Genomic DNA, 17,703 nt, shown 5'->3' with positions numbered 1-17,703 from the left:
AGTGTGAAAGTGAAAAGTGGGTGTACATTGTATAGCTGCATTACGTGCCGTAACGTGCACCTCTGCCTACCCCTCCGGGGATAAAAGGCGTAACGTTGCAATTGTATTTACGAACACTCAATCAACTGAGTAGTAATTCTCTTCTTTATTTCCACTTAAACGAAGAGTAAATACTTCGTGTAAGCTGAGTAAACTGACAATAAAGGGTCGGGAGTCTTTTTTCCGTTTCCCGGTCATTATGAGTCGGTTATCCGCCTGTTAGCAACGCCCCGGGTACAATATTACCCGGATATTGCCCTAAAACGATCCGGTACGGACACACGGGGCATTAGACATGGGGTCGCATATACCCTAGGGCAATTACAAGTGCAGAGGATATTGTTTCTTATTGTTTTAAGTGGTTTGGTTTCTTTTTCTTTGAGTAGTGTATTAAATAAAAGATTTTTTTATTGAACAGTAAACGAGCAAACGGGCCACCTGATGTTAAGCAATCGCCGTCGCCCATCGATACCCGAAACACCAGAGGCTTAACAAGTGCGTTACCGATTTAGTATAAGCAATACTTTAGCGACGCCATCAGAAACTATGAGTCACAATCTCATGTTTAATATATGACTAGAAATCAGGCCATACCCACAAAGGGAAGGCCGACCGGGCCAAATATTGACAGTAATGATATATGAATGCTTAAACCTAGTTAGAAATAATCAAAGAATCTACCACCATCACCACCTCGACCTAGAAACCTGTCAAGTTTCATGTCGTGTACAAAACCTTATCTGGCCCCGTTTTGGTACACACTGTATATAGATAGAGGGTGGTGAGAGATTTGTATTTACTTCTTGAAGGTCTAGCTGTCAAAATTTATTTTGAGTGGTGACTAATATTTTATACTTTTGTCTTCCAGAGCTGCGGACTATCTAGCGAGTTATCTGGGCTCCAGCTCGAAAAGCAGGAGTAGGAACGGAATGGTTTTTAGTTGGTAGGAGACTAACACTCAGTCGAATGGACCTCCCAATTCTGTGTTGTTGAATTCTCAGATTTATATCTGCATCCTTTAAAGCATAAAAGGCGTCATATACGTAACATTATAGAATATGCAAAAAACTACCACCATTGCAGACTACCGGGGCTCCGGCTTGAAGAGCAGAGTAGGAACGTGATGATTTTTAGTCAGTAAGAGTCTGACACTCCATTACACCTCACCTAAGGTGGAAAAAGACATAGAACGATATTCCCTCCTTTCAAATAAAAAATAAACATTTAAATCCACGAGCACAGGCTTAGCCTTTTCCGAACCTTAAAAGCCAAGTTATTTATATCACACCCTTTTCTTCCAAGAACACGCTGTATAAGGGACATGTACTAAATAATTCCACTACCAAATATTGTTTGTGCCTTGATTTAGGTATGACAAGGACATATAATGTACTTAGCGTTTATTTACCGGAGCAATTTGAGTGTCTATTCAATGAACTAAAAGCGTAGGACACTTGGTTTTTTAGGTTATTGCTATTCATGGATTAAATTTTTCAAGAAGCTTACGAAGTTGGATAGAAATGGTTAGAAGACTATGTGCGGATACTCCTTTAACTAGTGTGTTTATGACGCGTCTCAACGAGTGATCAGACCACTACAGACAGGGCCAGAGCTGATGCCTGATCCCTGTTTACCGGGGCTCCAGCTCGAAAAATAGGAAACAGGGTGTTTTTTAGTCAGTAAGAGTCTGACACTCCCTCTCGCTCACCCAAGGCGTGGGCAGTTATTGGATGATTTTGCCTCCTCAAAAAAGGCAAAATAGTATTAAGTAACATTCATTATCTTAGTTGAAAAAAATCAGACAAAAAAAAATTACAGATTGGAAAGAAAAAGAAATATCTTAAGAGAAAGAAATAAGATCACTCTCTTAATAAAACAGTAAGAGTTTTATTAGTTGTTTACATTTCTCTCAGCTATAGTTTCAAAACTATAATTAAAAGTATCCCTGTGTATTTACTAGGTTTCTTTTCATTAGCAACCGTTAAGGAAATCATGATACTTTACTCTAGAAAATGGAAACGGAACGCTTAGTACGAGTTTGCTTTACGTTGAACGAAAACGAAACGTGAGCGCGCTATGCTATGGATCTTAAAACATAATAAATACTTTTCGACTTCACGGTTGGTGCGGTGGCCGGGCAACTGGCTGCCACGCAACGTGTAGAGGGTTCAATTCCACGAAGAAGCGCGAAGCAACGGGTTAGGGTATGTTTGAACTTGTATGTTTGTAAGCGCACCCACGACACAGGAGAAAATCCTAAAAAAAAACTTTTCGAAACCTAAAATCCGAACTAAAAAACCAACCGAACAGTCACACCTGAAACTGAATCAATACCACCACACCACAAACACCTTTGATCAGAAAGCCAAATAACAAAGAAATGGCAGTAAACCAACAACCTATTACGTAACCTATCACAGAAGGTTTGCAACCATAGTGAACCCCAGCCAAGAGTTCAAAGGGAAATACTTCAAAAACTTATTGTAGGTTAAGGACCCCAAAAAGGCACAAAGGGGGCCATGAATGGGGTCCTTTGTTTCCATATTGTGCGGGGTCTTTGGCTTCTATGAAATTAATAATTGATTGAAGTTATTGGAACTTCGTTCTTTACACTTTATGTTTGGTACGGAAAACGGTTATGTAGGGATGTGATATCGATGTGGTGTTTCGGATCTGGATATTGTTACTGTTCGTCATCATCATCATCGGCCAAGAGACGTCCACTGCTGAACAAAGGCCTCCCCTTGGTCTTCCGTGGTATGGATTATACACGTTAGTTTTGGATTAATTATCTATACTTGTGCCCATGCCCAGTATATGGCAAAAGGCTCACCTATTACATGGGATTTATAACTCTAATGGTGAAAAGTGGGTGTACATTTTACAGTGGTATTATATTGTCTACCCCAACAAAATTTGGGATAAAAGGTGTGAATGATATGAGATACGAGTTACCTAGACTAATTAGCAGTTGTCAATTTTGTTAAATATTGGGTGAGACATCGCTAGTGCGACTGCCAAGACAGTCTGAAATTATGCATAAAAGTCATATCCGATAGTTTCGGATACGGTTACGGATCTCATGGACACCCTTAGTGTAAGGGGTGTACCGTATGTCATTTATTACCGTGTTTGACTTTGACTTTGATGGTTGCTTTTGTTTGATGTTGATGTTAAATATAGAAACTCATTTCGGGTATATGTTAGGTGTGAATATTTGGTTGTTATTTGCTTTGATTTAAGGAAATGTTCGTATGTTATTATTAATGTACGGTAGCATTGAACTTGTTTTATTTCAAAATACAGGAAGTAATTCCAAGTCTAATTTCGAGGTTTCTATGATTTCCTTTTGGAAAAGTATACTTAAGTACAGCGGACTATGTACTTTCTGTAATATACCTCGTGTTGCTACGGTAAAATGTTATGCTTGATAATAGAATTACAAAATTGATGAGAATACTAACAGAAACGCAATTAATAACATCGGAAACCTATAAAACACAAAAAAACTATAATTGTATATAAAAAAATACATCTGATGGAAAAGCACTTTACCCTAAAGGTGCTTTTCCATCAGATGTATAATGCTACGTTGCTGTAGACGTACGTTTGGTTCCACCAATCATATTCATTGGTACACATAGCACTGGTGGAAACGGACTCAACTAAGTTATGTTTTTTATATGGAAAGATGCGTGCTATGGATGTGTGCTTGGATGGCTTCCCTACTATCGATACATCGCATACTCGAGCTGCGCACCTTCTTTGCACAGCTACATAGCTTAGCTATTACATCTTCGTAGCATAGAAAATCACCCTAAAACAAAACCTTTTGAAACAACAGCACAGAGAAACATTTACTTGCATAGTGTTGGTAAATTTGCCGTCAAGTCCCGGGATCCCGGCGTTCCGGGATTGCGGACTCCGGACTTCACGGGGCGGCAAAGACAAAGGAAATAATTTTCGTGTAACCGTGCTGTTACTGTGTTACTGTTAGCTAAGTGGAATTGCTAACTGGGTAGAAACTAACTACGGTTTACTCGGCCGGTTGTGTTGATTATGGTCCAAGTATGGCTTATGACGTTACCGTATTGTTAACCGGTTAGGTGCTACCGGCTTTTCTTGTCCCTATAAGTATTTTAGGAAATTCTACGGATTTTTAAATGTCCATATCTCATATAACATAGGTAAGTATATCAAGTTATAGTTAGTTTTGTTATTTATTTAACAAAACATTTCACGATAGGACTGTCTCGTTGGTCGAGTGGTCGCTACCAAGGGGATCTCGGGTTCGATACCAGGGTTGGGTAAAGTATTATTGGGCTTTTTCGGTTCTTCGTTCTAGTAGCACGGAGTCTGGAATTGTATCCAGTATATGGGAATAGGCTTCACCCCCTATTACATAGGACTTATACACAAATGGTGAAAAGTGTTGTGTTCACGATAAGATTATCACTTATGCTGTGAAAAATTGTTCCGAATGCGAATCGCACCCGTGAGACGTCAGATATTACTTGAATTGTAGATACTGATTGAGCCCATAAATATACTTGTATTTCTTATTTTTCAGCTTAGACAGATTTTCTTTTATAAAAGAAAAAAATAAAACGTTATAACATATTCGTAGATTTGTGGCTTCGTATCAAAGTATAATAAAACATTGGTTTATACTAGGAAAACAGAAGAACGAGGTTTTTGTTCTTACAAATACTAAGTACTTACATATCTTTACGAGTACTACTACATAAATGTATGCAACACAGATGTAAGAAAACTGGAACTGTCATTGTTACTAAGGATTTTTTTTCAATTAGATCATATTTTGTATTTTAAGTGGACTGCGTGACATCTGATATCAATATAACAAATTTGATATTTTTTTTATACCCGTTGTTTTTTATAGCAAACGAACTATAGGATAATAATATAATTAGTGCTATATTAAGTCTTTGACTGAAAACTGTTGAAGGCAAATCCTCCGCTAACATACGTCACCGGTGACCGACGGCGCGTCGTTCAATGTGTTTAGACAAATTAGCGTTCTTAAGTTTTTTTTTATGGAATAGAATGCAAACGAGCAGACGGGTCACCTGATGGTAAGCGATCAGCGCCACCTATGGACACCCGCAACACTAGAGGAGTCTCAGACGCGTTGACGGCTTTTTAAAAAGGAATACCCACGCTCTTTTCTTGAAGGTTTGAAGGTCGTAACGTATCGTGAAGTGTGCGATACCGTGATTTTGCCTAGGTATATTTAATGTTTGAGAAGATTAAAACGCTATTTAGTATTTATCTAATGATCCAGTAAATAGTAGAACAGTTTTTAAAAATCGTGAAAAAGAGAAAACATTATTTTACTCTATGAGAAACCACAAGTTATTTCTTAACATTCCTAACTACGCTCAAACGTATTTCATGGCTTATCCAGTTTCAACTAAATCTGCAGTCAGTACAAAAAACAGACGAGAAGATATTTTTCAGTATAAATATTTTCTTAGCTGATGTATTTATCTGGAGGGATGGGATCTATGATCAAACAGGCTTAGGGCTTGTGTGGGATGATCAGAAGTCAAAGGTATATCGACCTGTGAACTTAGTATGAGTTTGTTACGTTTTACGAGATCAAATCGAGATAGCGTTCGGCGCTCTGATTGGTTGGTTCATTCGTGCTGGCCAATCAGAGCGGCGAACGCGCTGTCATTTCGTTTTCGTTAAACGTAAAGCAAACTCGTACTAAGGGTACTGTACTAGGAATAGGAGTAGGTGGAGATTATCACTGGGTAAATATACCCAAGTCGAAAAGGTCGTAACACTACAACTTGCTTATCGTAAGGTTAGATGGAAAAGTTAGACGATCGCTGTAGCCCGCTTATTTGATAATCTAAGATTTTTGTAAGGCAAAATTGAGGCAAGAGAAAGTATTTAATGTGCACATAATTATCAGATGATGCACTATGTATGCATCATAACATAGTGCCTTTCCTTACCTATATATTTCTTGATGCAACTGTGAAATACTATAAAAACCAGACAACTCGTTTCCCGACACTAGAAACGAATCGAATCGACTTCTAATTACACCATTATGACAACCGGACTAACAAGCGAGTCACAAAAGTAAATAAACACAAAATACTTCAAACTATACAACCGACATACGTGCGTAAGTTTTCATTCATTCGTGTCGTTAGAAAATCAAACATTATTTCCTGCTATGTAAAAATAGACTCTATAATCAAATGTAATTATGACGATAAACGGTTGTTCAATTATTTAGAGATTTTGTCAAGAAATAGATGTCATATTTGACTTAGTATTGTCTATTTTAAGTGTCAAGGGCTTGTGGTTTATGTGATATAGGTACACTAACAATACAATATATTTTTAGTTTTAATTCCGCTTATAGATTTAGGTTTAATTCTATAACATATTCTTTTTATATGGTTAAAATTATTGGCAAAAAAGTAGTTAAGTTGTTAATTTCACATCTTTGAAAACCGAATAAATAAAATGTAGTACGATTTCTTTTGCCTTTAATTTACAAATTTTAGTCAGTCAATCTTTCACCATTCTAAAATTCATTCGAAATCCAAACACTTTTGACAGTGACATTTATTTATAATTGTTGCCAGGTACAAAAGGACATCGGGCGTTTTTACCCGATTTTTTAAAAGTCGCGAACATAAACCAAAATATTTTTAAATGATAGTGTTTGCAATCATATTTAATATTGTGTAGTTATTTTGATTCACAATAATGGGAAAATGGAAATAATTAGTAAAATGAAAATGATATTTTAAGTTGACTATTTTTCCTAATTACTAAACGACCGCTCAGTAAGTTAAAATATCACTCCGTGGTATTTTTATAAACCCAATCAGACTAAATCCGTCAAGTTGATGTGCATGTTTCGTTCTCACTCTCGCCCATAGTCCTAAAACTGGTATACATATGTTGCGCTCGCGCAGGTAGCTAGCTTATCTTACTACATCGCAGTCCTTCGTCATCATCATCGCAGTCCTTCGCCAAAAGTTAAGAGAAAAATATGTTGTTTTAATTATTTTTGATTCCCTTTTTCCTCTTCAATTATTGCCCAAAAACATTTATAAATATTTTTTAAATGTCCAATTTCTCCTTATTGCCACGACCCACAGATATGGGAACTATACCATTGTGAACTAGATTTAATTGCCTATCCACCGTACCTAATTTTATTTTTGTTCGCCGTAGGTAAGTGTCCCATACAAAAATGCCCGATGTTCTTTCCTTAATTTTCTTTACTTGACAATAATAATTATTACACAGTTTCGTTTTGTTCATTTTAATTGACTTTAATTGACATTTAAAGTGTAATAAATGATGTACAGGGTGTTATTATAATAGTTAATGCCCTGTGGACTCAGTTTATTTTTGTTGTGGTAACCTTTTGTGGAATATTAATGGATGGAGTCACGCTTGTGTTTTTTAATCGGGTCATGTGCATTGGCCTGCTATTATTACTTAGTGAGGTTATGATATGGTGGGCTCGTTCACAGAACAGATAAATAACCTCTTTTATGTTCTGTGGGCTCGATAATCGAGTAGTCACAATTGCAATGCTATCGAGTTTTTGGATTCGATCTGTAAAATGGAATGTGTGATAAGCAATTTATCTCACTATAAAAAAAAAAAAAAATAGTTTCAGTCACTTTCAGGAGTTACCTACAAGAACCTCAAAATAATCGGTTTTTATGTTTTTTCTAATTATTCTGTAAAGGGACAAATAGGTCTTTCTAGGAGTCTGGAATTGTGCCCAGTGTGGCTCACCCTCTATTACATGGGACTTACCACACAAATAGTGGGTGTATATTGTAGTGGCAATACGTGTCGTAATGTGCACCTCTGCTTCTCCCTTATAAAAGGCGTGGAGTTATTACCTTACTGATGGACAAATAGAGAAGGCACGTTAGTCAGAATAGATACTTGTCGCCTGCTTTTTATTATATGTAGCTTTACATTAAAAATGCAAATTTTTCTTCTAAGATTTGTTAAAAAGCGTAGGTTTCACTTTAGAAGTGAAAGATTTGTGTTACGTCTTCCATTTATGTTTGTTTGTTAAATCTTACTAATCCTTAATCCGTCGCTTCGTGTTACATTCTGAACTCCTTGGTGATTGGTCCAAGTTTCGAAGAAAAGCGACTTACAAGAGAATTCTATGGAAAAGCAATTATTATAATGTTACTGTGAAAAGATCTTGTTATAAAGTATTTTTCTTAAAAAAATACTTTTTTCATGGTACAAGCTGGTTAACGGATCACCTGATGGTAAGCGATTGCTGCCCACCGCATTGTCGGCATTTTGGAGGTTTAGAATTTAAGGGTTGTTGGCGATTGGGGAAGGGGGTAATCCCACCTCCGGTATTTTGTTACTTTGCGTTGTTTCACGTCGGTTTACTGTGACCCCGTGGTCATTCTGATCGAGCCGGCCCATTCGTGCCGAAGCAGTTTTGCCTCTCCTGGGGTTTATGAATTGCCACCAAAAACTTTCAGCAGTAATCGCAATTATATCAAAATTGACCAAACGAAGCATTCATATTGTTGTACGAAAATTATATCGTTTAGCAATATATCTTTTTTTTCTAAAGTCTTGTATATTATTTTACCTCGCTACAAGTCCATCACTTATCGCACACATAACGAGGCCGAGAGAATTTCAAACATTGAGAGATTTTCTCTGAAATCAGAGTCAGCTTGAGTTCGCGTCTTAAATGGAATTACATTTTATACTTATTCTTTTAGATTTTGTTGAACATTAACGCTATCTACAGGGTGAATAGGTTGATGACTTCTTGATACATAAGTAAAGTACATAAAAAAATATAATCACACTTTTTATCCCCAAAGAGTGGACATTACGGCATTTAATACCACTGTACAATGTACACCCACTTTTCACCATAAGTACATTAAATATAGTATATTATCTCGTCTAGTATTATTTGAAGGCGTAGATAGAAGTGTGTTTATCGTTGGAATGAAGTAGTAAAGGAAGAGGTTTATAAAATTAAATTTAACGTAATAGAGAGCGACCGAGTGACCGCAGTGTCGTTTATAATTAAAATTACAATTTTCTCGAACTCTTGAGTTGCAACACTAGCGCCCATTGCGCCCGTGCGTGGCTTCATATTCAGTACTTTGAATGCTATTTCAACAGCTATGATTGTATAGTTTTGACATTGAATAATTTTTGAGATTTTATTGGATTGAAAATGCATTGATATTGAGATTGGTTTCAAGAGTAAGCGCCCTGGTATCCTTTAAAAAAAGGTATACATATGGTAGAAATTAAGTGAAGACTCATATAAAATATATACACAGTAGAATTTAAAACCAACCTACCTACGTACCTAATAATTTTCAAAGTCACACAGAAATAAACTAAAACTAATTACATCGTATTGCGTTGTACACAACAATTTTCTTTGGCCTAGTTCCTTATAATACTACTACGAAATGTAATTAGCTAACATTATTAATACTAAGCTGTAATAATGAGACGTTTATTAATTATTATTTTACACGGATCAAAGGAGAACCCTAAAGGAATTATTGTAATGCCCTTGAATATCTAATTTAGGTTATTTGGGTGGTATTCATAAAGTAATTCGGCGAAGGTATAGGTAGAAAGGTTTCGTTTACTGGTAAAAAACCTTTAATGAGTTTAAATCTCTTTTGAGTTTATGTATTGTCTATGATTGGGCCGTGTTTCTGTTGTCTAATGCCTATTTTAAAATTAGAGAAACGTAATAAATGCCGCTTTTTGTTTTTTCAACAACAATTATATTTTATTAGTTTCCAGCGGTTTCAGTCATTCCTGTACGAGAAAAAATGACTTATGTCTTGTTCCATTTATTTTTTTATATGGTAAGATGTGCGCTATGGATGCGTGCTATGGGTGGCTTTCCTACCGATACATCGTATAGTCGAGCTGCGCATCTTCCTTGCTCAGTTACATGGCTTTGTATCAGTGGAAACGGTCACATAGTTTCACAGCTTTGCTATTACATCTCCGTAGCACATCTCTGGTGACACATACTTCTCATTAAAAAGCGTCCTATGGCAGATATGAGGTTTTATTAGAAGAGGTAGAAGAGATGGACTATGAGTCCACCTGTAGACTCTCAAGGGGTGTTAATGTTTGATATGATCCTATTAAATTGAAATTCTTTGGATCAAAAGACCATTAAAATTGATATATTATTTCAAATTAAAGACACTATTCATTAAAATATATTTCGTAGTTTTATTCATTTATTGTTCGTTCCTCTCGGTCTAGTTGAAACGTTTGGCCTAAGATTGAAATGTCTCAAAGATCAAATAATTTCAGTAGATAAACTTCAGATTGAAATTCTTGAGAATGAAATCCTGAAATAGACTATTTGATTGGATTAATTTCATTATCAAATCGTCGAGTTCTCGAGTGTGGGTGGGAGGTTCTCGATCATTCGTCAATCTAGAGATTTTAGTAAGTACTCGTATGTTAGTAGGGTCTCATAGGTTGAGTAGTTATAAGTATGATAATTCGGGAATGGGTTTCGTTTTCCAATTTAATAAATTGTTTTTTTTTATATCGAAATAAGCGTTACCACACTCTAGAATTTTCTCCTGTGTCATGGGTGCGTTTACAATAATTCACATACACATGACACCCATACCCAAAGCAACATTTTGTGGTTCACGCAAAGGGTTGCTCAGTGCGGGAATCGAACCCGCTATACGTTGCGCGGCAGTTGCCCTGTCACCATACTAACCGTGCAGTAATCATTATTACATATCCAAGTAGCATAAGCCTAGTCTGTGGGGTAACGATTTTTAAAAGAAAATCTGAGGAATTGAATGACTTTATACTCAATTAGGGAATCTAAGACCACATACAACTTACCAACTTATAAGTTAGTGACCACTTCATAAACGCAATCAAACGAATAGAAACTACACAAGTACGAGTATAAAAATAATTTCTTCCCCCAACATTATTATATTATCGCCAGTCCTTGGCTCGCTCGTGTTAGGAACATAATCGATCGGCTTTATATCAATGTTATGACCTCGTAGTTGCTACAATGTCCACTTTATAAGTTTCGTGTTATAAGCCATTAAAGTAAAACACGTTACTTGGTTAACTATTGGCTTGATTTTAGTTTTTACACAGGACGTTTTAGGGTGCGTTCACACAAACGGGTCGGAGAGGAGAGCCAAATTTTATCACGTTAATATGAGAATTTATGATGGGATATTCAAGACGCCATGATCACGGATCACGGATGACGCTTGCAACAGTGTCGAAATATCAGAAACACATAGACATAAATTAACATGGTAAATATCCCGTCTCAAGTTCTAATATTAGTGTTAGTGACCATGTCAGTTTAAAAACTTTTATCACGTTGTTCTAAAATAGAATATTTGTATTAAAGTTTATTTTTTAATGTGTACTGTTTTTGTTATTAGAAATGCTTAACGGCGCTTGGTGCAAAATCATCATAAAAGGAGCAAACTGAACGCATCCGCTTCAAGTTGGTCTATGTTTTGGACCTGCGGAATACTAGCGGGTTTACCGGGGCTCCGGCTCGAAAAGCAGGAGTAGGAACGAGGTGATTTTTAGTCAGTAAGAGTCTGACACTCCCTCTCGCCTCGCCCAAGGCGCGAGAAGTCATTGGATGACCTCCCCCTTTTTTACAATTAAAAAAAGTATATTGTTTCATATCTGATCGGTTCCGATTGCGTGTTCTTTCTTACTCGCGCAGCCGATCGGCTCCGAGCGCATCCATTTCCAGCTGGTCTATATGAAATAGTTGGCGACTCCGCTGCCACCGACTTCAAGCATCCGTAACCTTAGTATGAGTTTGCTTTACGTTTAAAGAAATCGAAACGAGAGCGCGTTCGGCGCTTTGATTAGTTGGTTTATTCGAGCCGGCCAATCAGAACGCCTGAGTCGGAGTAAAAAGAAAAATGCGCATCGATGCTCTCCAAGCCGGTCTGTGTGGTTCGATAGCAGGAGTAGGAACGGGGTGGTTTTTAGTCAGTAAGAGTCTGACACTCCCTCCCGCCTCGCCCAAGGCGGGAGAAGTCATTGGATGATTTTCCCCCATCAAAAAAAAAAAGAGCCGGTCTGTGTGAACGGACCCTAAGGTTACGGAATTATGAAAATGTAGGCTTTAAGTGGAGGTTTTGTTAAGTTTGTGTGTAGGTGCTGTTATTGCTTTGATTTGGTTTTAGTGTAGGTGTCTGGACTCTGAATGTGATTTAGATGGGTCAGTTGCTTCGTTTAGTGAGTGGTTGTAAGAATTATTGCTAAGGTCAATGACTTGGTTTGACATTTATGTTGAACTCTCTGTGTTTTTGATTTTACTAATAATGCTGACTGCACGGTTGGTGCGGTGGCTGCCGCGAAACGTGGCGTGGTTTCGATTATCATATGGAGCAACTCTTTGTGTGTTCAACAAATAGTTGTTCCGGATCTGAGTGTGATGTGTATGTGGACTTGTATGTTTGTAAACGCACCCACGTTACCCCACGACACAGGAGAAAATTCCAGTGTGGGCAACGTTATATAAAAAAAAACTATTAATAAAATATTTTTAATAACTGAGTTTTAATTTACTCAAAAACCTCGTTCGTAGTCAGATTTCTGTTACAAATTATGGTAATAATGGCTTATGGTATCACAGGCCATCCATTCTCTGATAATCACCACAGCCTTACACAGTTCTTAATCTTCCAAATGTAGCCCAAAAATTCTCGCGAGAACAGAGATTCCCTGGTCGGAGAAAAACATCAATATCTCTCATATCTAACGAGCAAAAACTCACAGACAATAATAATAGAAGTTTTGAAAAAAAAGTCAAGATCAATTTATGGTATTAAAGGGATTCCAAGAGCTTGGAAGTTGACGCGGCCGGTGGGCGGTTGAGCACGGGATTACCGCGGGATTAGGCCCCCTTCCCGCGTGATCCCAGCCCTAACAATCCACTGAGATTATAAGAAATGAATCAAACGTTCCCGGGATATTGAAACCAAAGATTAGGTGATTGTGGTAGACGTGGCAATGAGGTTATTGTTTCGCTTTCGTACTTGGAATATATTTTTATTGATGGAGTAATTTCTATGGCATGGTAAAGTATGTAGCCTAGTTAAAATCTGATGCAGATTCGCTGGCAGTTCTAATGCACTTTGGAAAATCGCCAAAAGAGCGTTAGAGCGTTTGCAATTTGTACTTAGAAGACAAGCATGAAGCACCAAGTTATAATGCCTGTATTTCCACCATTGTAATGAGGAGGAGGAGAGAGCTTATTGCCAATCACTGAACAAGAATTTCACACCCACACACAATCACATTAAATCGCTGAGGAACCAATAACGTCATCATTTTTTTATTCCACCAATACAATACCTATCCAAACAAAACCACTAGAAATATAAATAGACAAACACAAGAACATACCTAAAGCCCTAACAATTTACAAGCCCCATTCTTCCTTTTATTAACCTCTTACCCAATTTTCCTCATCCAAAAATAAGTTCCAATTCGTCAAATAGCCTAAATTACCTATCCTATTGAATAGTGTCTGCGGGATAATCTATGTCCCGGACTCCGGACTCCCGGGGCGGGATGTACTGGTCAATACTTAGTTAAGAACTCCTTTATATTAACTGGCCGAGTGGTTATTGAATGAATCCCGGGATAACGGGCCGTATTGATTCCCCACACTAATGGAAATAGTTTCGGATTTCTGGAGGGCTTTCGAGATGCGAGTTGAATGTGGTTTTCGGCCTGGTTTGATTGAGATGTGTTTTTTAGTTTTGAGTGTCTTTTTTATAGCATAGTATTATAGTAATTAATGTTGAATTTATGTTGTGAGTTGGAAGTAGGCGACATGAGGCAGCAGCAGGCGACACGTTGTTACGACCTGTCACTGTAAAAACGCCCAGTAATGCTTTGCCCGACCAGGGAATCGAACCCGAGACTCTTTGCCCGGCAGTCGCACTTGCGACCACTCGACCAAAGAGGCAGTCCGTTTTAGCAACACGTCGTGTAAATATTAAACCAAATTTTATGGAAATACTTAAGTATCGTACTCGATTTGATTAATACTTTCTATCACCATTGGTTGGACAGGCGGTTTGTTTAGTTAATAATTTATGAATGTCTAATGATTGATAGAGTAAAATATACCTACATATGTAAAGGTTACTGTCGTATTTACTTTGACAAAGAATATAAATAACTTTGGTACTCAAACACACATACACAGAATGTTATTTTTGTTAAGATTAATCGTTTTTTATATGTCAATTATTTTGATTTATTTATAGTAGGAAGTTAGTTTCGAAAGTATTTTACTATAAGTATAGTGAGTAAAAAATTTTTGTCACCTCTAGACTGATCGGTAATGGTAAGGCTAAGTAAACCACAATCCTGTGCAATCAGCTGGGCTGAGGTTCGAAAAGCAGGAGTAGGATCGGGGTAGTTTTTAGTCAGTAAGAGTCTGAAACTCCGTCTCGCATTACCCAAGGTGGGAGAAGTCATTGGCTAATTCTTCTCCCTCCTTAAAAATAAACAACGATTTAAATATTCCTAGAAGGAACTTCATGAACATTTTCACCCGACAACACATTAGAAGGTGCATTTATTAATACTTTCCAATAAATACATATAAACTAAACCCCATAAAACTTCAACCTAGATTCGTATTCAATAAATACATAAACATAGTACGATACTTAAAACTTAAATATGTATGTTAAAAGTTATTCAATAATACCCTGAAGTACATAGTACTTATATGTTAAAGATATAATTACATCTTGATCTTTAAGTAAAACACTCAGAACTCGTGATTGAATATGGCGTCAGCAGTAAAGGTGCTTACTCACCGACACATGGGTTGTGGTTTACCACAGCGAATATGCGGTCGCATCGTTTCTTCATGTGGGTGTTGGGGCAGATGCAGCCGAAGAGTGGGGACAGACGGAGACCAGCCCAGGCTTCGCGGCATGCTTCCCTGGTGGAGAGGAAGATTGGTTAAATATTAGTGTTAATACACTTTTTTTTGTAAATAATGTTACCCCACTTTAGGATTTTCTCTGCGTCATTGGTACGTTTACAAAATTCCCCACTTTAGGATTTTCTCTGTGTCATGGGTGCGTTTAGACCCGAAACAACAATTTGTGGATCACAAAAAGAGTAGCTTCGTGCGGGAATCGAACCCACAATTACACGTAAAGAAAGGTAAAGTAATGATTTGGTTGTTCCACGCCGATTTTCAGTGAGAGTGTACTATCAGTTGAGTCAAACCAGCTTATCTATGTATCGTGCACACGAAAGACAACGGACACGCACAAAAAAGAAAAAAACCGTGTATCATGCACGACATACCACTGATTGAGAATACCGGGGTAAACAATAAAATTAAATAAGAGGTGCGCCGCAGCGCAAAAGGCTGGTAGCTTAATGCCCATGGACGAAGACTCGAGTCCGCAAAACTGATTTTCTGTACCAGCCCGCATGAGATTTTTGTCACTGGGTTTCTCTGCCTTTACCACCTAAAGGTATTCAATAAATAATCAGTAGTGTATATCTATTTATTGGCAGTTTTATAACCATTTTTCTTTAATAATATTCCGAAGCTTTTTGTATCTATATAGAGTAGAAAATAATTAACGGCTTTAAGGAAATTATTTTCCAAAAAAAGCTTATTTTGAGGGACTTTGAAGACTTTTTCTATCCGATATTAGATGTCAGATACAGTTTCGATTATATTTTTTATCTTATCAACTATATTTAGAATCATTCTGACGAGCTGAACCGCGAAAAGGTTACCTTGATGTTTTTATTTTAGATCTCCTTTTATTTTTATCTAGTAAAATCGGTTTGATGGTAAATTCGCAAAATCAATTTAGCATTTTAGCGGAATTCGTAGATTTAATACGCTTCGCAAATATTTTTTTGATTATATGCGTGATAGCTGCACTAGAAACGCTCCTCCTTTCAAAATCAACCAATGACTTCTCCCACCTTAAGTGAGGCGAGAGGGAGTGTCAGACTCTTACTGACTAAAAACCACCCTGTTCTTTCTCCTGCTTTAAGTTAAAGCTCCTGTTACGTTATCCGCAGCTCTGAGGGCACATCTTGCAAATGTAATTAGACCAGGTTATGTAAAACCCGGAGCTGCAGACAACCTAGCGGATTTACCGGGGCTCCGGCTCGAAAAGCAGGAGTAGGAACGGGGTGGTTTTTAGTCAGTAAGAGTCTGACACTACCTCTTGCCTCACCTAAGACGGGAGAAGTCATTGGATGATTATCCCCCCAAAAAAAGGTTAGGTAAATCATTCTAGGTAGTTTTTAAACTGACATTAGACACTATTATTAGAACTTATTACGGGATATTTACCATGTTTATTAATTTTGATGAGATCGTCACGGATTAACTCGTCAGTTAATCCGTGATCATGGCGCTTGCAACAGTGCCGAAATATTGGAAACTCATCAAAATGAATAAACATGGTAAATATCCCGTCATAAGTTCTAATAAATAGATTCTAGGTAGGTTTATACACAGGAGTTACCTGTCATCCATCCGACATTCACCATCGCGGGCCTTGCAGGCGTTCTTGAATCGGTCGAAGAGTACGGAGCACGCTCTCTCGTTGTGGCAGACGCTCAGGGCATACGTGCAGGTCGGCAGGGTCTCCACGGGGTACGGGTCTTTTTCTAGAAGATAATAAAGAAGAATAGGGTGTTAGTGTTGTTAATTGTGTGTGTAAATAACAGAAGAATGCAACGTCACGCCTTTTATCCCCGAAGACTGACAATTCAATTTAACGTTTCAAATGTGTCTAATTTAGGATTAATAATGACATAACATCATGCCTTTATTCCCCAAAGGGGTGGGCAGAGGTGCACATTATGGGACGTAATGTAACTGTGCATCCACTTTTAACAATTTATATTATAAGTCCCATGTAATAGGTAGTGAGTCTATTGCTATACACTGGGTACAATTTCAGACCCCCTCTTTAGCTTTCCACTATTTTAACGCAATTTCATTAAAAAAACTAATCTATACATCAAAGTTAACCATAACAAATTTCTAAAAAGTCCCTTTAAACCCGCCATCACATACAGGTTGTTATATAAAGGGCTACTTTATGTGTGTTATGTGATTATGATTAGTTTTAAGGTATTATTATATATTGATTAGTCTTTTTTAGAATGTTAGTAATAATCTGTCTACGCTATTGCATTAGGATAAGTTCCTGTAATAATAGTCGTAAGTTAATTATAATAAATAAATAAAAACACACACCCACACACAGAGATTGTTACATAAAAACTCTGTAAGGGTTACCAAACCCACTTTGCCAGTACATTCGAGGTTCGAAAACATTGTCAGCCTCATACACAGTGTGGTCACAAAAAAAACTTTGACACGCAATAAAACCGAGCGTTTTTATAACGAAAATATTTTTAAACTGGCAACATTGACGGGTTACGCTGACCTGGAAATAGTTGGCGTAAATACGTGGAATGTAAAAAAATGGATAACGATACGTGATTCTTTATATTCTTCTGAATTGGTTGAAAACAAACTGGTGAAAAGTGTGTTAGTTTGTATATATGTAT

General features: G+C 37.3%; 1 protein-coding gene across 6 annotated transcripts in view; it reads right to left on the bottom strand.

The window, feature by feature from the left end:
• Positions 1-17,703, bottom strand: part of LOC118280573 (uncharacterized) — a 226,679-nt gene that overhangs the window by 22,963 nt on the left and 186,013 nt on the right. For all 6 annotated transcript variants that reach the window (XM_035600672.2, XM_035600673.2, XM_050699490.1 and 3 more), the window contains 2 exons: positions 16,647-16,791; positions 14,955-15,082 (listed from right to left, as the gene is read on the bottom strand). In XM_035600672.2, the coding sequence (XP_035456565.2) occupies positions 14,955-15,082; positions 16,647-16,791 (273 nt within the window). The remainder of the gene's footprint in view (positions 1-14,954; positions 15,083-16,646; positions 16,792-17,703) is intronic.

The sequence above is a fragment of the Spodoptera frugiperda genome, chromosome 16 (genome assembly GCF_023101765.2).
Source record: "Spodoptera frugiperda isolate SF20-4 chromosome 16, AGI-APGP_CSIRO_Sfru_2.0, whole genome shotgun sequence".
In the NCBI taxonomy this organism is placed as follows: domain Eukaryota; kingdom Metazoa; phylum Arthropoda; class Insecta; order Lepidoptera; family Noctuidae; genus Spodoptera; species Spodoptera frugiperda.
Note: the sequence above shows the minus strand (reverse complement) of the source record. Positions and strands in the feature narration are given on the sequence as shown.